The following is a 20078-nucleotide window of genomic DNA, read 5'->3' as shown; positions in this document are numbered from 1 at the left end:
CAGTATCCATTTGCATAAAGTATCATTCCACCATAGCAGTGCTGCAATGGTTACACTGTAGAGCTTGCATGGAGACTCAAACCTATTAGCCCATTAACCATACCATCAGGAATCTGGTATACGGAGACTCGGAGCAGAACTAGGCTATAAATCTAGACCTGATCACTGATCTCACAGTAGGTCATCAAGTCCAGGAAGCAGTCAGACCAAGAAAAATATAGAGAGCAAACTAGTAGGACTGTTCATTCCCCTTAAGCATCATCAAACTTGCTGGGAACCCACAGTCTGGTGTGTATTTAGTGTGTCCCGAATCTTTCTTAAACACGACACCTAGCTGCGCTCCAGACCCCAGCAGTGGCGTCCAGGCTCCTCGTGAGCCCATATCATTATCATCTAGAGCAGACTGGTCACGAGCCCACATCATCATCTAGAGCAGACTGGTCACGAGCCCACATCATCATCTAGAGCAGACTGGTCACGAGCCCACATCATCATCTAGAGCAGACTGGTCCATTTGTTTTGGGGGGGGTTGGCTCTGATGCTCCTCTCTTCATCCAGCTGGTTTGTGTGTAGCAAGTGATTCTGCTCAAAACCATAACACACAGTGATATATTACCCAGCGGACCAGTAAAGAGCTCCCTCTGTTCCTGACTGGGTAAATACTTCTTCATTGGTTCGTTTTCACTGGAGAAATATTGAGCTTCATTTCAGATCAGATTTCAGTCCAATAGAGCTCCAATTTCTTTTTATTCTTAATGCAACTGTGAAAATTGTCCATTAATAATGAGTTAAGCATCCAAATATTTTTGAATATACACCCATATGTTTAACTGTAGAACAGTTCTGCATTAGATGGCTATGAACTCACTCACTCTCTCTCTCTCTCAACAGCCTTGCACTTCAGTCTTAGTAGTGGTGGGTGATATGGGGAAAAAATCACGATTTCAATTATATATCACGATATTCCATCCAAAAAAATGGGGGGCTACAACGCTTTCTTTCTAAGCAGATTTTAATGAGTGACCCTGATAAAGTGCACTATTGCACTAAATATACAATATTTCCCAGCACATTAAACTTAATTAAGTTAAATATTTATACATATAGTCGAAATTATTCGAAATAATTCGCTTTTTTATCACATTATTTAATGGTTGTTTATGTTCAAAACGTCCAAACTTAACGTCTTCACATTCTCTCATGTTTCGTCTTGTAAGAGGCTCGTATTTGTTAACGTAATACAAGAGAACTGTTCAGTCAGACAAATATTTGTTGTGAAACGAAGTAGTTACAATTACGGAGAACACTGCACGTGGAAAGTATATAAGTATATAAGTATAGCTATCTGACTGAACAGTTCTCTTGTATTACATTAACAAATACGAGCATCTTGTAATTCCAGGTCGAAACATGAGAGAACGTGAAGAAATTAAGATTGGGTGTTTTGAAAATAAACCACCATTAAATGTGATTAAACGCAAATTACTTCGAATAATTCCGAGTATATGTATAAATATTTAACTTAATTAAGTTTATCGTGCTGGGAAATATAGAAATTGACCTTGAAAGTGATGTACAAATGCTTTAATTCCACCTTGTAAAGGTGTATGGACCCTGCAAACACGACTTTGTTCATTGCGTTACAAAATTCGAGAAGTGCACGACCTCGCGAATCGACAGCGCGCGAAGCTCTCTCGCACGAGCGGAGCCACAGCGATTACGTCATTTTCCGCCGCGCGGATCCTCGCATCGCGTCAAGTATAAACCAGGCTTGAGGTGTGCGGAGTCGCGCTACGGTCACTCGCGAAAGTATAAACCATTGAGGCCGCAGCTTGTGAGGCGGCTGCCCCCGCTGCCCGCATTGTTTCACTTTTGGCATATTGATTGGGATGTCTACGTCTCAAGTAGGGTTGCAACGGTATGAGATTTTCACGGTATGATAACCGTCTCAGAAAATACCGCGGTATCACAGTTATCACGGTATCACAGTTAGTTTGTATATTATTAAAAGATACACTTACCCTTAAAGAAATTACAACAAGTTTTTTTTGTTCAATTAACTATTTATTGTAGAAACCTGGAACTATTGTATACAAAATGTCTCAAAAAAATAAGCTGTACACATGTTTATATAAATACTGCAAAATTAGAGAAACCTAAATCATGGATTTCAGTACAATTATTTAAGTTTAAATTATTTAATATCTGATAAACTCAGCCTGGGTCAGGGTCTGATCAACAACTGTTGTAAACATCCGTTGTACTGCCAAGTTAGAAGATAACCAGATACTGCAGAAAGAGAGGATTTATTTCTGACATGACCCTCACAATAGAGATTTCTATTTTAAGGCGTTCACACCGAATCTGGTTTTAACATATGAAAAACAGGCACGTTAGAATTTGAAAATGAACGCATGTAAATTAATGGCGTCTTTCACATCCAGTGAAAGCAAGGACCATAAAAAGCTAGGTTTATACTTTCACTAGTGACCGTAGCACGCGACTTTCGTATTATTTGTATTACGTTAACAAATACGAGCCTCTTTTAATTCCAGGACGAAACATGAGAGAACATGAAGACGATAAGATTGGGCGTTTTGAAAATAAACAACCATTAAGAATGTGATGAAAAAGCGAATTTTTTCGAGTATATGTATAAATATTTAACTTAATTAAGTTTAAGGTGCTGGGAAATATTGAAACGGACCTTTAAAGTGATGTACAAGTGCTTTAATTCCACCTTATAAAGGTGTATGAACCCTGCAAACATGACTTTGTTCATTGCGCTGAGGCGCGGCGCGCATAGCGCACGACCTCGCAAATCGACAGCGCACGGGCGGAGCCACCACGATTACGTCATTTTCGCCACTGATTTTAGTTTATCTTTTTTTAATTAAAACATTTGTTAACTCTGATGCACTTTCTGCCATTCTCACCGCTGTGTGCGGAGTAGCTGAACCGGAGCGGAGTTGTGCATGCGCGGGTCAGTTCCTCCGTTGGCTTGCTTTTTACCGGTAATAAGCAAACACACACGGTATGATAACCGTGCATTTTAATACCGTGGTATACCGTGAAACTAGGGCTGAACGATTAATTGCATTTGCGATAATTTCGCGATTTTTTAAAACGCGATTGTCTAATCGCACAGGCTGCGATTTAAACTGGTCACGTGACTTGGGAGCGAGCCGAGCCGAGGACGAACGGAGCAAACCCGAGCAGGAGGCAGGGAGGTGGAGAAGTGAAGTTAACACAGCGCACTTTAACTTGTTGCACAATGGCTTTCAGAAGCTGACACAACTGAAAGTCTAATACCAAAGAGGGGCAGCACATCAGTTGTGTGAAATTACTTTGGCTTTTAAAAAGATGCTGCTCAACGTCAGGTACCCTGCAAAACATGCCTTGCTACTGTTGCTACGACGCGAGGTAACACTACAAACCTTCAGCATTAAAAAAACACCACAAAGCCTCGTATGATATTTGTAAGGCTAAAATGCCAACGACCAGTGCTGCATCTTCAAATACGCCAAAGTGTTTCTCTGCGCTTATACAGCTTTAGTATGCGGTGAGCAGCGAAATACCGTAAAATCACGCATATAGGCGCAATAAGATTTAAAGCGCGGATGAATCGCGAAAGCGCGGATAGCTTGACCGCGGTCCAGCAGACAGGGTTCACTGACCGAACCGTTTGAAAGTGTAACTCCTTATAGATATAATTGGAAGCGGCACGCTGAAATAACTCGGGCAGTAACGGAGTTCATAGTGAAAGACATGATGCCCGTTAATATAGTGAACAAGCCCGGCTTCATGGCTTTGTTAAACACACTGGATATGCGCTACCAAACGCCCTCACGCACATATTTTAGCCAAGTTGCTATAGCCTACCTGCAGGGTTGCCAACTCTCACGCATTGACCGTCTTACGCATTGACCGTCTTAGACTAAAAAATTAGTAGTTCGCTCTGGCGCCAACCACAGGCGATCGATCGATCACGATATAATAATAATACTTACATTTAGTCCATTTTACACCCAGTGGCGGACTTAGCAATTTGGAGGCTCAATGCGAATTTAGCTAGGGGGCCCATCAACATTAATATGCGAGAAATAAGTTCAGCTTCACACTACAAGATTTTAGGCTGGTTTTTCAGTCGCCGACTGTTTTTGTAGATCGCCGACAGAAACTGGTCGGACGCAAATCGGGGATCATTCGGCGCTCGCTCAGTCGTGTAGTGTGAACTGCTGAAAGACGCTCGACGAGTGGTGGCCGACTCATCGCAGACAACCGGCAGATATCTAGCATGTTTAATATCTAGCATGTTTCATATCTAGCCCAGTCGGCGACTGTGAGTCAACAGCAGCGTCTAGCTTCATACAACTTTACTACAAGACTGTGTTTAAGTTATTGTGACAGCACTGGAGAAATAGTGCGATTGACTATATCTATGTTCACTGCAACGGAGAGATGAAATAATTCTGGCAATTTGGGACTATGGAGTGGTTAAACGGTAAAAAAAATAATAATAACGAAAATGTGGAGTACATGTACGTTGTTTTTATTTTCTTCGTGGTGTTGCTGGTTCTCGCGAGTGTTTCATTTTCGTGTTCTCGTGTTTTTGGACGGCAGCCAGATGAGTCGGCGATTCCCCAGTCGTTTAATTCGTGAGCCCACGTCGCCGATCAGTCATGTAGTGTGAACGCCACAACAACTGAAAGACTTGCGATTACAGCACAACCAGTCGTGTAGTGCGAACGGCACAAAAACCTGATGACTGAAAAGTCGTGTAGTGTGAACCTGGCTTTAGCTAGACAAGGGGGCCCTACAGTGGGAGGGGCCCAAGGCAATTGCCTAGCAACGCCTCTATGCAAAGACCGCCTCTGTTTACACCCCCCCCCCCCCCCCCCGCAACCCTGTATCTGAGCTGTATAAAAAATGCCGAAACAGAGTTTCCTGAAGTGGAACAATGGGAAAAAATCGCGATTTTAAATCGCAATCGCAATTTATAGATAAAAAATTGCTATTAGATTATTTTCCAAAATCGTTCAGCCCTACGTGAAACTGGTTACCGCTGCAACCCTAGTCTCAAGTGATTGAATAAATTTGTTGTACTGGCATCAGACGTTTTTACATGTTCTTTGCACACCTTACATATCGCTGAAGTTTGGTCTTGGTCAGTGGAAGAAAATCCAAACCAATTCCAGATTAGTTTGGCTTTCAGCCATGGTTGTCCACTTTTAGTTTTTACAAACACAACATGGAGGTGTGGAAGATGCACAGTTTGCTGTGATTGGTCAGTCATACGCCCTACGTCGGCCGCATCGGTGGGAACCAGCATAAAAAAAGTAATTGCGCTGATTGGCAAAGGCGATCTATACGATTTCTCTAATTTGGTAGATCGCCTGCGATTCTCCACTCGTTATCGCCATTCACGATTTTATATTGTCATATCGCACACCCCTAACACACACACACACACGTTCTGCAGCTTTATCGTTCCCCTTCGCTCTTGTACAACAGAATGTAAGCTACACGCGTAACACCGGGGAGTAATGACCCAGTCAATGGGTGCCACATCTGGGTGTGTGTGTGGTGTATGTGCGCGTGCGTGCGTGTGATCATGTTCAACCTCAACTTCCACTCCATCATTTATGAAGGGCAGGGGTTCACAGAAAGGTCTGCAGTGTGGAGGCATGTCATTATGTGACTCTCTCCTTCTCTCTGTGAACATGTGCACACTAGAGTGACATCAGTACTATTAAAACAGGAGAAAAGATCAACAAGAGAGGGCTAATAAAACAACGCCGTTAACCTGATACCATCAGCTTTCTGGAGAACATTAAAATAAATGATGGACTAACAATATCTACTCTGGTTAAAACAATCCCATACAGTAGAACAAAGAAGCAGCAGCAGTCTTCTTGTAGTAATATGCACAATACACACACACACACTATATATATATATATATATATATATATATATATATATATATATATATAATGCACTAGACCTTCTGTTTTCGTGTTGCCTCTGCCCCCCCCCCCCCCTCAACCTTTAGCCCCTCCCCTTCACATTGAATTAAGAGTAAGACACACGATCGATACATGGGGCCCTTCGGAACTCATCTCTTCCCTGGTGCCTCCTCTTCACCTTAAGTAAGAGGAAGAGAAACACAATCAATACGCAGGAGCCTCTGGTGTTCATCTGTAGCCCCGCCCCCTTCCCTTTCACCTTGAAGGAAAATGAGGCCAACCCAGGTGACTGCTGGATGCAGGGGGGGCGTGTGCAGATGATGCACGTCGTGTGATCACACTGGTGTGTGCGCACGGACACACAAAACGTCTTTAAAATAATAATACTACTAATAAGCGCAATATTTGACATCGTGGTCCTCTGGTAGTGAGTCCAGAGCATAATCAAGCTGACATTAAGTGTGGGAGGGTGTGTTAAGGCAGGTCAGGTCACATGACCCAACTCTGCCCGCCTCACTGCTATTACATAACGTGACGGTGTGTGTTCAATTGAGAGACCCGATGCACATTCGCTCAGACGCAGGTTGACTTCACGGTGACCCCGAACTGCAGCGATGGTGGAGGGATGGGGGAGGGGACCACGATGCGTCACAGTACCGGAGCACGCACACACACACACACACACACACACACACACAAAATAATGCCTGCTCCTGTTCCCAGAAGCATTGAGATTTCTCCCATCCACGTCTCCATGACCTCAGTTTGAACCAGCCCCCCCACTTGGCCTGGCTGTAACCCCCACATCAGGGCTGGAGTGTGTAAGTGAACGTGTGAGGAGTGTGGTCAGTGCTGAATGGAGAAGTGTGACACAGTCATTGGGGAGCTGAGTGAACTAATCTCGTGTCTGGGGTGTCTCGCGACAGACAACAAATACCACAGCACTCACTTACAAACCTGCCTCATCAGATGGAGGGCCTATGGCCCTAACTGCCACACACACACACACACACACACACACACACACACACACACACACACACACACACACACACAGAAAAGTACATCTCCAGCATCAGCTCTGTGGACATATGGTGACCATCCTGAAATAGTGTAGCTGCCTACACCACTGCTTCCATTACTGGACACACGTTGTCCGGGACATTCTACACACACACACTTCAAAACCTCAACACACACACACACGACTTTACCATGACCCCGTACATCCATACAGTCATATCGACAACACACTCACATTTTGGAGTGCAGGAATACCTTCCAAATGTTAAATCTGATATCTGAGGAAACATGGGTGTAAAAACATTAAATACATTTATAAAGTTAGAATTTCATTTCTGAAGTTCATAAGTTAGAACTGCACTCGTTTCAACATTTGTGGGTTATAACGTTCAGAGCTGAATATTTCCCTGTTAATGAGTAGTTAAAATGAGTAGTTCAGCCAGCGTTCAGTGTTCTTCCTTAAGTTGGTTTGTTCTATTATTATTACTTCAAAAGTTAATCTCTGCACTAATTGTTACTGGTCTAAAATTATTAATGCATTATTGTTAATAAATGTTAGATATCGTATCGTGATGCCTGCATCGTGATGCATATTGTATCATGAAGTTCCTGGCAATTCCAAGCCCTGTTGTCACCGAGACACCTTCAAATAAACTATTTCCTTCACATGCTTCTCACACAGTACGTAATCACGACTTACGCAAACGTCTGTGCTATTCAAAGCCACCCTGCAATTCCTGAGAAGATGATACTACACACACGCACAGACATATCACATGCACGCACGTGTTTGTGTGTGTGTGTGTGTGTGTGTGTGTGTGTGTGTGTGTGTGTGTGTGTTGGCAAGTCCTCGGTGATACGCTGCTCATTCACACACAGGGTGAAGACGGCTGAGCCTCAGAAGAAACTGCACGGCATCACGCGTGAGCCGGCATCCTGCAGCCCACATCCTCACCGCCGACGACCAGATCCCACATGATACGAGTGTGTGTGTGTGTGTGTGTGTGCGCGCACACGTGTATTTTGCCTCTAGGACAAAAGAGCGGAAGACAGAGCTGCTGTTTATCGGGTTACTACAGTGGGTGTGTGTGGGCTTCTCCTGGAGCCTACATGTCTGTCAGATCCCCACACACCTCCATCCCCTCCACACGTCTCCTTTCTTCTCTTCTCTTCTCATACACTCCTCCTCCTTCCTCCTCCTGTCACACGTAACACTGCCTATACCTGTTGTCACACAAACACCTCTCTGAACGTTTTTATTTTTAAGCTCCCCCTTTCTAGCTGTGACAACCCCACACACACACACAACCACACACACACACACACACACGTTTTGCAGCTGGTAGCAGGATCAGCAGGATGTGAAAATCACATGGCTCCGCCCCCTGACCCCCCCGCCACACACACACCCCCCTTCTGCCTACTCCCGCCCAACAGTTTCTCTCCATGTGTGTGTGTGTGTGGTTCCTCATTCTCTTTCACACGCTCAGCCTCTCAAGTTCTTCCCGCCTCTTCTGTACATGGAGGGATCCGCCCAGCCTCCACCAACTACAAGACTCCACCCACTACAAGACTCCACCCACTACATGCTTCCAGGTCCCCCAACCTCCCTCTGCCACACAGCTCCACACAGACACCCCACCAAAAACTAAAAACACCCCCCACCACACACACAGCTCCTAAACTCCACCCAAACCCCAGCCATGCTCCACAACTCTACACACAAATTAGAAGATCACAATAATTTCAGTAACACCCCCCCCCCCCCCCCATGAGACGTGTACATTTAAGTGTTTCAGGATGATCACAACAGTGTAAAAGACAACAGAGGGATAACAGACGTAAACAGTCACACTCAGCCCGAGCACCAAGCCCCCCCCCCCCCACCCCCCCCCCCCCCCCCCCCCCACACACACACACACACACACACACACACACACACACACACACACACACACACACACAACACCCCCCCCACCCCCCCCACCCCAGGAGTCACTCGCATCCCTCAAACAGACATGTGCACATCTGGCCACAAAAAATGGCATCAGTTCATCACCCCATGTTCCCAAAAGATCAGTCGCCATTTCCTACAACTCAAAACAGCTGTGTGCAGGAGTGGGTAACTCCCTTCATAGCCACGCCCCCATCAGGACGCGACCCCGAAGCCCAGCACGACGTGACCCGAACCTTGAGCCTTGATGGGGTTGAAGACCCGCCCCCTAGTCAGGAGGAACAGGAAGTGATCTCATCCTGGAGCATCTCAGTCCGCTGACTTCATCGCAGACATGGCAGAGCTATGCCCTTAAACTCCATACATGAAACGCGATCCACGGGGTTTCAAATAACCTGAGAGAAAGGGACGCCAGCCTTCAGTGGTGATAAAGAGCCAGAGACATAAGTCTTGGCCAACACAATGGAATCAACTCATTATGCTGCAAAGTCTAACTGTCACACCTAATTTTCTGCACCACAACAGACCAATACACAAAAAAGAAATAAAGAATAAACTGCTCATTTGTGGTGGATGAATGTATAACAGTGTGTCTACTAAATGAATGCCTCACATTCCTTGAATTACTTTGAACAAGGAAAAGTCTCACAGAGAACACAAACAGGAAACAGTTTTGGTGGTGTTTACCAAGGCGTGATGTGTTAACACATCTACCTTTTTCCACAACACCTCCACACAGCCAGAGAAACACCAACCAACATGTGAAATATGGTTGACGAGCTTCGTCAACCATCACATCTCATCTTTGTGCATCACAGAAATATCTAAATATCTAATCATTCAACATAATGGGCTACAAGTTAATTTCGTTAAAATATCTGCCTGGCATAAAGGCATAAAAAGAGGGGAAAAGCCAGACACTGTTATTACTATATTATGCAACATTTCAATACTGCCATCAAAACATAACATACAGTAAGACAGACAGATGTAGTGTGTGTGTGTGTGTGTGTGTGTGTGTGTGTGTGTGTTAGTGGCTGTAAAAGCAGAAGCTAAATCAGAATGTGTGAAAGAGAAACTAAAAGACGTGTATCCACACTGGGTGCTGGGGGGGTGAGACACCGTCTCACTTTTACCCTCATACGCTTTACACCACATCTCCTTTTTCCACTAAAGAGCATGATGGGTGTGTGTTGCTGGGTTTGAACAAGCACCTTTGATGTCACTTCAAAACTTCACACCTTGCACTGCGTAACACACCAGTAAGAGTTCTACATCGTTAACATGCTACTCCACAACAACAGCACAGAATTTGGTCGCAAAGTCATGGAACACAGTGGATGCCAGTGGATCTCAAACGTTACAGGCGAAGGCAGACAAACGGACACAAAGCGTCTAAAGTCATCCCACCTGGGGCTTAAATCGGTTCTGAACTGGCTAAACCAACCAATGGGAAGGCAGCAGATGAGTGGGGTGGTGAGGGGGCTTCTTATGGTTTTCCCACAAAATCACATACATGCTGTTCACACCAATCCGATGAGTCTGTCAGTGTTCACTGGCGTTTGGTTGGTTGGTGTAGAAAAAGACTCGAGCTGCAACTATAGTGAGAAACTGAGAGATAGTGTGTGTGTGTCTTTATTTCTTACCCGGTCCTTCTCGTGGGGAAGCAGCCGGACAGGAGGCAGCGAGTCCAGCGAGACGCAGCCGGTGCCATCACCGTGGGAACTACGGCTGACCAATCGGAAGAGCGGGCCCTGTTTGTTGACGCGTCCGTGGGCGACGGCCCGCCTCAGTGCCAGCCTCAGCTGCTGGTGGAAGAGCCCCGGGCCCAAGGCGCTGCTGCCCGACAGGGTGGCCGCCACGTCCGCCTGACACTTTAGGAAGCGCTCGACGCTCTTCAGCGTGGACCCGCCGGGCTCGTGCAGACCCTCCAGGGCCCGTTTGATCAGCTTGTTCCAGTCCAGGCCTGGCTTCTTGGAAGAACTGGGGGCGGTGCCGCCACCGCCCCCGCTTACAGACCCGCCCACGGACCCGCCTCCACCCCCTGCCCCACCCCTGGGTTTGGGGAGGGCCAGGCGTCCGGGGTTGTCGGGGTCCTTGTAGGAGTTGAGCCCCTTGTTGGAGACCTTGAGGATGGAGCCGTCCTTCACGCTGAGTTCCAGGTGCTCCAGCACGGTCTTGCGGTCCAGCCCGTGCGACATGGACACGGCGTTGCAGATGCGCTCCTCGGAGGGCCGCTGCTTCTGACGCTTCACCTTCTTGATGGCCTCCAGGATCCATGTGGTGTACAGCGGGTTGGCCAGTTTCACCATGGCTACGGTTACAGTCCGGGCCCACGGCCCGACACACACGCACGTGCACACACACTCGCAACTGCTCAGGAAGCAACCAGTGGCCTCAGCCCTGGAGCTGCCCGCCTCTTCCTCACCCTCCTCCTCCCCCCCTCTGCCCTAGGTGGCTATCCTTTGTCCCTGGGCCTAGTGGCAAGTCTCTCAAAGCAGAAGCAGTCAGGGAGGGGGCTGATCACCATAGCATAAGCTCCCTCCGACAACCCACCCCACAAGAGAAAGGACTCCTGCCACCCCCAGCAACACCCTGCCCTCACGCTGGGCGACACTAGAGCAGAGAGGAAGTGTCCAGTTAGAGTTGGAGACCTGGATCAGTCTTGTAGTGCACCACCCACACCAAGACCACAGAGAACCTCTCACAGGCCTCCAGTGGCCACACACTCCAAGGAAATGAACAGCGGAGAAAACAGTTAAATGAATCTAAGATCAGTAAGTAGTGTTATCCAGCACGGTCAAAATGTCTTTAGACAAGTTCCAACGTAGTGGGGCTTTTGCATCCCTCACACTTCATAGGGAAATGAGGAAAACCAAAAACTCGGAGTGGAAGGAGGCCTCCCTTCACCTGGCCACCTCCTCTTCTTCTCTTTATGTGCTCTTCCTTTCCCAGTATGTTTTTTTTTCTTTCTTTTTTTTTTTTTTTTACACAAGTGGTCCAGAGCAGGTTTCGTTTACTCCTGGGAACGGTGAAGGTTGATCAACGTCACGTCAAACGCTGCTCAGTTGCTCCTGAACCCTGCACGCAGAGAGACAGAGACAGAAATGAGTGACAGCCATACAGTGGACGCGACAGCAGCAGGTCATGCTCAGATTGTGTTCCAGCTTACAGCTGGTGGCTCCCTGCTCTGGACATGATGCACCGTCACTGGTGGACCAGCACCAACGCAGAGCAGATAAAAGACAAAAGATTCCCGCATCCTCAACTCGCTGGGCACAAACCCGCAAACCCAAAATCCACGACGGAAGAAACCCTCCCACCACGATCATAAACTTTCATAAACTTTCCCTTTCCACTAAAAGGAGAGACCTCCATGTCTGTGAATAAACAGACATTATTATGTAGTGAATAATCACCAAGGACCACTCAGCACAACTATCAGGTCGTGCTATTTAAACCACCAACAGAAACACATGCATCTGTGACACAATGATGGCTACACAAGGCAAAATAATTAACATTTCATAAAAGCATCCAGGATTACACACAAACTAAACAAACCACCTCAAGTTCTGTACCAGATTATATTTGGTCAAGTAATAACATTTATAAAGATCTGAAAAGCAAAGCCTCAGTTCACTTTCACTCCTGAGTTTGAAATAAGTCACAGAAACAAGATGTGTGTACAATGCATAATAAAGGAAATATTCTATGATTCTATACACCATCATTCACCCATTAATTACTCCAAGTCTTAAAATGTAGGGTACAACTTATAAGAACATTCTCTATTGTTTTCCTGAGCTGGTAGTATATTTGACATACAGGCAAACAGGAATACACCGTTGTTTGGAAGAAGTTGACAACATAAGATACAAATGGCCAGAACTGATTGGAACAAAGACCATGTGTATGTTACGCATCTGTCCCAAAATATAGCCATCAGATTATGTTACAAAGCAAATTAAACACATTGTCGCCATGTTTGACTACAAAGACAAATTATTTCTATACGCTTTGGCCACGTGTGACGAAGCTCGTACCCGTCTGCGGAATAACAACACGGAGCACGACGGAGTCTCAAACCAAAACAAAAACAAACGTGATCACAAGGAGGAAACGTTAACGTGCTGTTTATCCAATACGTTACTTAACGTTGAATTAACATCCCTCGCGTCCCTACAGAGAGTCAAACGTGATCTGGTTCAGTTTTAGACGAGCACAATAACTTCTAACTAAACAACTTCCTAACCATCAACTCCAGCCTCACACCAGCAGTGATCCCACAGCTGTCCTAGCTAACTCCGCTAGCTCATACACTAAAAGGAGGACGAGCATGTCTGTGCGCTGCAGACCAACATTATAACAAAACACACACGATTTAAACCACTACACAACACAGACGGCGGGTTTCTGCAAAGGAACATGTAAAACATGAGGGGAACCACGAGACAACGTTAGCAAGCGAGCTAGCCAAGTTAGCAGCGGGAATAAAGCACTGGGAATAGTTAGCCTCGCTAACTACACGTTAGCAGCGTCGGCTACTACGGAGAAGCATTTAAAACGTTTATTTCACCTCAACGGAGGAACTGTGAGCCGCACCGCGAGTCGTGTAGTTAACTAGACGGTGTTTTAAGTCTCCAGCGCTGCCCGGGTTAGCCACACCGCTGCCCGGCTAGCGCGCCTCCACACTGTTTACATTAGACTCGGGCTAGCTGGCCCGAATCTGCCCGCGAAAGGATGTTGTTGGCGTCCAGACGCCCCGTAAACACAAAACAACGTGCTCACTGAGGAAAACTAAAAAATTAATAAGACAACATATCACTTACAAAAAAAACTAAACAACAAAAACAGACGGAACACCTCGACGTTGTTCCCAAAAAACGGCCGACATTTCAAACAATAACGCGTGTCGCTAACGTCGGGCCGCTCAGCCAGCCGACGTCCCACTGAGAACCCGCGGCCTGCACGCGCACTCACACGGCGCGCGACACTCGCTTGGCTTGGCAGCGGAGCTGCGCGAGCGGTTCGGGGGATTCGTTCCCACACGGCTTACGTTTTACGCGGCCGCAACAGGCCTAAACTGGAGCCTCGGTCACGCGTAGGAGCCGCGTCCCGCACACAAGGGCCCCGTCCTCCGCCACCTCCACCTTCTTTTTCCCCCCTCCCACTTCCTTCCCCGTTATCACCCACCCCGCTCCCACGTATAGCGCCTGCGGTGCGACGAAGACAAGGCCGTTAGAGCGAGCTAGGCCTCGGCTCACTCGCCCCCACCAACCAGCCCTCCCTCCCTCCACGGCGCACCCCCTCCTCTCCCCTCCCCTCGCGGTCTTCATCTCTCCGTACCCCGTTCCCTCTCTACCTCTCGCGGTTCCCTGAAAGACAGCGCTGGTCCAGTTCGGGTTTCAACCACACACGACCGGAGAGCATTTTTAAAAACCCACCTCCGACAAGGCGCCACTCACCGGGATTTCGGGTCGAGTTGCCAGGGGAGAATGTTCCGAAAACCCTTAGAAACACAGACAACAACAAGCCCAAAAACGCAGCCAGAGACCAGTGGCTCCGGAGCCGCCGCCATCTTTGAGTGAAACAGGAGCCGTGTTGGTGGGGGGAGGGGGGCGACGGGCGGACCAAGGGAGCGTCTGCATAGTGCCAACTCCAATCGGGGGAGGATGGCCACGAAGGACTGCAGGGAATGGGGAGGGAGGGGGAGAGGCCGGGGAAAGACACTGTTGCGGATTTGAAGGGCGAATGTCCGCTGCTTTCTGTGTGTCAAATGGAAGAAAAGGACGGACGATAAAGCGGGAAAAAAATAGGTGCGCTGTTGTGCACGTCCACCACGCTTTCTTTAGGGCGCGTCTGGATTTTGTCGTTACAGCTGGGCGAAAGAAAAATCAAAGCAGCGGAGAGTGGTTTTTTTTTTAGTGTTAGAGGGTATTTAAAGATCAAAGACACATACGTCCACTAGGTTCTGCATTGCATTGTAGCCAACGAACCAATGGGGATGCTTCCGATATCTAGCAAGGTAAAATAAGCCATCAGCGCTGATCCAGGGCGAGTGTTCACGGCAAAGCAGAAGATTGTGTCGGACACCGTGGACCTGCTGCATAAACCACCACTGCGCTCTTCCACGATTACAGACATTAACGTATTCCCCGCTGTGTCGTTTTCGTTTTAGTGAATTGTCTAAGGAGTTTTTATTTCAACAGGAGGTGAACGACAGGTGAAATACACCGCTTCTTGGTCGCCAAGTCGGTAACGAGCCGCCAAAAGTGTCACTAATTAAATAGAGTCCGCAAAACGTTATTTATCCCACTGTACAGCCTAATTGCTTCACTAATTGGTTAATCAGTCTATTACTTTATACAGTGTGTGACTGTACAATCCAGAAGAATAATGATCCAGAACAATGCAAGCTAAATTGTTTCTTCTTATTGTGTTTCTTTAGTGCTGTTTTCACCACCATATGATTATAGGGATGTTTTTAATGCTAATAAACTATTTTTCGGATTGGTATGTGGGTGGCTTGGAGCGGGTCGATTTAGCAATCACTTGAGCTAAGTTAATTTATCTGTTTAAAAAAGGAAAATGCGATGAACTGTTCGATAGCAATTAGGCTGTCACGTCTATTACAGTGTGATTCATGTTTCCCCCCAGAACCAATCGGTGATTTAAACATTTAGATTAACAAAATGGGCGACAGCGTTTCACTTCTACTTGTTTTATTGGTGCTTAACTTGACTATCATTGCCTAATATCACACACTACAAACGAACAATACACACTCATTACAATACAGCTCATTATCTCAAGAGCTCACCTGTTTACTGCCAACAGGTTCGGACAGATTCAAGTTAAAGGTATGAACCCAGAACATAAGAGCACACATCGTATAGCTCAAATTAGTCGGGATATATATATATATATATATATATATATATATATATATATATATATATATAAATTACAAATCACATTGACATCATATGACTGATATAAATTACACATGATAAAACAAAGTGCAACACACACAAAACACACTCTGGTCAATATTTTGATAGGAATTACAGGGTGGACATTACCGTCGATAATAATCCCTGATTATTCGGTTGAATGATTTGAGACTGGAAGATAAACTAATTAGCACCGCTGAGAGACTTGTTACCGTCAGTGTAAAGTGATTAGATTACTGTATCATGGGAAAAGCCGTTAGGTCCTTCCCTTGGTATTTTAATTAAATAACAATAAAACCACCCATGGGTGTACACAAATATAGTGTCTATTTCAGAAGTGTAATTAAAAAATGATGCTAAAGTGACGAAACCAAGAGTGACATAATTTAAAAAATTAAATGCTCTGATATTTAAATACAGTTTAGCACGCCATTTAGATCATTAGCAATACGAATACAAAATCATCATCTTAGTGAATGAAAAATCAAACACACAGTGGGAATTCTGGGCGTCCACTAAACCTATTTGTAGACAAGATGTCATTTCCAAAAAATAAACAAAAAATATGAATGACAAAATGCTTCCCAATACTCACATTTGTACAAAGGCTCAAATCCATTAATGGTCATAGATGTATTACAGTATTTAACCATGGTAATAGTCCCACCAGTAACATAGCTATATTCTCACCTATAGTTATGTATAAGTGGTTACTTTATAAACGCTGACAATTAATTTAATTATTGCTTCTAATAAAGCACCCAGTGAATATGCAAATGTCTATTTCTGTATATTAGGAAATTTCCCAGTGGTGTTAGCCCTGCATTTGTGATGTGTGTCTGGGCACAGGACTGGTGCTGATTGGACACTGTAGGGTGTCAGACGGCCCATAAACCATCAGTGACACTGACGTGCATGAATGATTCCAGCAACGATTGAGTGTCTGGCAGACGCCCAACAGCAGAGCAGCCCTGACCACGTCACTGCCTCTCACGTCCACGTCGGTCCTCTCAAATATGTCAATATTCAGTCAGAAATGGTGCTGTAGTCTGATACGCACCTGTGATACACACCTGTGATATACACCTGTGATACGTACCTGTTATACGTACCTGTGATACACACCTGTGATACGTACCTGTGATACACACCTGTGATACGTACCTGTGATACACACCTGTGATATGCACCTATGATACGTACCTGTGAAACGTACCTGTTATACGTACCTGTGCTTCGCACCTATGATGATGGCTTGAGAGCACACTAAGAGGTTATCTGTAGGGTGTTTCTGTGCACCTGTAATAGAGGTGTGCCTCATAACATGGCAAGAGAGCGTTTGGTAGTTGTTTTTAACAGTGAGGCCAGTGAGTTTACACCTCTGCTCTGAGAATTTGTTCACTGGGCTCTTCTTGCAGCTGTTTGCTGTTGTGCGCAAGAAAGATGAAGGTCAAAGAGGCCCAGTGAGGAAGTGCCATGTCTCCGAGGGTCACCGTCTCGCGGAGGTCAGACAGCATCAGCTGGTTCAAAGTGGGCTTGTTCAACATTTTATTTCTTCTAGTGTACATTGTATACTGACATAGGACTCCTATGTCAGAGGAGGGTTACCATTCAGATGTGAACCACAGTAGGTTATTGTGAGTCCCACTCGGAGAGTCGTGTCCTAGAGAAGGTTTAGATGATGACTCGGGAGTCCACCAGAGAGCCATGAAACTGGCTATTACTGCTTCTACTCGTGTGAACTAGAACATATCCTGCTGAGCCTGGAAAACAGCCAGACCCCAAACCCAACCCTTCACCACGGCTCACACACACACACACACACACACACACACACACACACACACTTTCACGCACACCCCTCCCATCCTGAAACAGGCTAAACTTTCCAACGGAAATTTCCAGGCTAGCCCAGCAGAGTTTAGCCCCCCACCTGTGCATCTCTCTGTCCAAACTATCTTTGGTTGTTGGGCATTGAAGTTTGGCCCCACAGAAACACCGTAGGCTCATCTGCTAACTATCCTCAAATCAACCTACAACACAACTGACTCACTCAAACCACTAACGTTTTTTCCACACAAGATTTCTTTCACCAAACTCACTAACACCTTTCTTCTTCAAATGCCCAATTCTTTCAAGAACATTCCTGACTCAGTCAAGAGTCTCAGGCTCTTTGACAGAGGAGAAACAGTGAGAAATTAACTTTTGCCAACCCAGTGTCCGAGCACTGCTACAGCTCTGACCATCTGGAACAAGATGGGTACTTGAAAATTATGTGTGTCATGAAGTCTCAAGGTATTTCAGCAATCATAACCTCATATAAAAGTGCTCAGTTAACTTCAGCGAGGCAGAGGTCACGGAACAAAAGCATCTGTGCTTCCCAGGTCTTTCATCAGTGTCCCTCACGTCACAAACCATTGAATTCTTACAAAGCTCACAGCAAACGTGTCCGAGCTTCAGCCTGAAGGCCAAACACAAAACCCGTCAAATCTCCCCACACGCTACAGAGACAGGCCTCTGATCGGAAAAGGACACACACGTACATGTTTGTGTGTGTGTGCCACACACACAAGAGCATCTCTCCCCTTTTCCTTTGGTCATCATGGGCCACCCTGAGGAGACTCCGAGCTCACGTAGCAGAAGGAGAAATGAGGCGGCGCTGTTCTCCATGTAGCCTGCAATCATCTTCCCCCCACACATGGGCTGAGCAGACTGAGCAGACATGGAAGCTAAGCAACCCAGCATATGCACAGCAAAATAAACACTCCAGCCTGGGTACGGTCATGTGACCCTCGTCCAGCACTTTCCTGTCAGACCTGCACTTTGAGAGCAGGATATTCTGCAGACAACAATGAAGCTCCCTAATCCCACCCTCCCCCCCAACCCCCAACACACCCACACACGACCCTCTCGCATTCCTGTTGGCGGGGTTTTCTTCTTTTGACTCTAGCAGACATTGTCTACCCCTGTCTGTCTTCTCCTTCTCTCTGTCTGTCAGCCTGCCTGTCTGTCAGTCTGCCTGTCTATCTCTTTCTTCCTAACCACCCCCTTCTGCCCCGGCCTGTGGCAGCTTGAAGAATTCCCCTCCCCCGCCCGCCCTCCCCAGCACAGCCGAGCGTCCCGCAGCAGGGCCCCTGGGAGCTGTGCTCTGCTTGTGACTCCTGCTGTCTGGCCATAGAGATGAATGGCTGTGTTGGGCTGGTAAGGTCGCAGGCCGTCAGGCTTTTTCCACTACACACTGCCTGCCTGAAACTTTCAACTCTGCTTTCATCTACACGTCAACAGATTTATTTCAGATCATAACTAGGGGGAAAAAAAGACATCTTAAATCTTAAAGCAATCATCTACATGATCATGCTAGATCACCAGAGGTCAGCAACAGAGAGAGACAGAGCAGATTGAGTTATCAGATCTACTCACGTTCCCTAACAGGATCTAATTACTGTGAATAAGACTCAATAATGTATAATGAAACTGCAATAATGATTCATAAAATGCTTATTTTTGAGATATTGTATATGATTCACTGGATGCTTGTGTCCAGAGTCTAACAAGGGTGACCATATATTCTTTTTCTCCAGGACATCAACGATTCTTTGGGACTTTTATATGTGCAGTTTAAAATAAAGCAGAGATCTAGAAATAGCTTAAACCTTTCAGAATTTGCTTTCTACAGTGTTCACAGAGCCACCCAGAGTCCGCTGGGTCATCCACGCATCCACTAGACCAAATTCAATTCAGTTCACTTCAGTTCAATTTGATTGTCTCACAGGAGTGTACTGTATAATGAAATGTTCTGTAGCCTCAGGAATAAACATAACTAATGGTGTAGTATAAAATTATTACACTATAGGGAAAATAAAACGACACACAAACTGCAGAACATTAAGTAAGTTATAATATAGAACATTATAATACATTATTCAGAAGATGGCTGAGAGAACTTAACTTTAAAGTGCTTAATGTGGTGTATGATGAACTGGATAAATGAACTGAACAGATGGACTTAACTGTTAAATGACGATGTGAGGCATAATTAAATCTCATAGCATGTGGTAGCATTGCTGTGTCCAGACGCGTCCTTCGCGCCTGGAGGGCGTCGCCTCTCACGCCGGTGTCCTGCACGACTGCAACGGCGACTGGCTCTGTGTTCACTGTGGACCTCTGGGCCCTCAT

General features: G+C 46.0%; 1 protein-coding gene across 6 annotated transcripts in view; it reads right to left on the bottom strand.

Annotated features, from left to right (window-relative positions):
* kat6a (K(lysine) acetyltransferase 6A) overlaps positions 1-14558 on the bottom strand; it is a 35776-nt gene extending 21218 nt beyond the window's left edge. For 2 of the 6 annotated variants that reach the window (XM_076997924.1, XM_076997928.1), the window contains exons 1-2: positions 14415-14558; positions 10593-12027 (exon numbers count right to left, since the gene is read on the bottom strand). In XM_076997924.1, coding sequence (XP_076854039.1) covers positions 10593-11258 — 666 coding nt within the window. In that variant the 5' untranslated portion in view covers positions 11259-12027; positions 14415-14558. Of the gene's footprint in view, positions 1-9182; positions 9333-10592; positions 12028-13525; positions 13789-14005; positions 14074-14393 lie in introns of those variants that run through there. The other 4 variants (XM_076997925.1, XM_076997926.1, XM_076997927.1 and 1 more) reach the window with 4 other exon arrangements.
* Between the last annotated feature and the right edge of the window lie 5520 nt (positions 14559-20078).

Source organism: Brachyhypopomus gauderio, chromosome 3 (assembly GCF_052324685.1).
Source record: "Brachyhypopomus gauderio isolate BG-103 chromosome 3, BGAUD_0.2, whole genome shotgun sequence".
Taxonomy (NCBI): Eukaryota; Metazoa; Chordata; class Actinopteri; order Gymnotiformes; family Hypopomidae; genus Brachyhypopomus; species Brachyhypopomus gauderio.
This window is presented reverse-complemented; position numbering and strand designations above follow the sequence as displayed.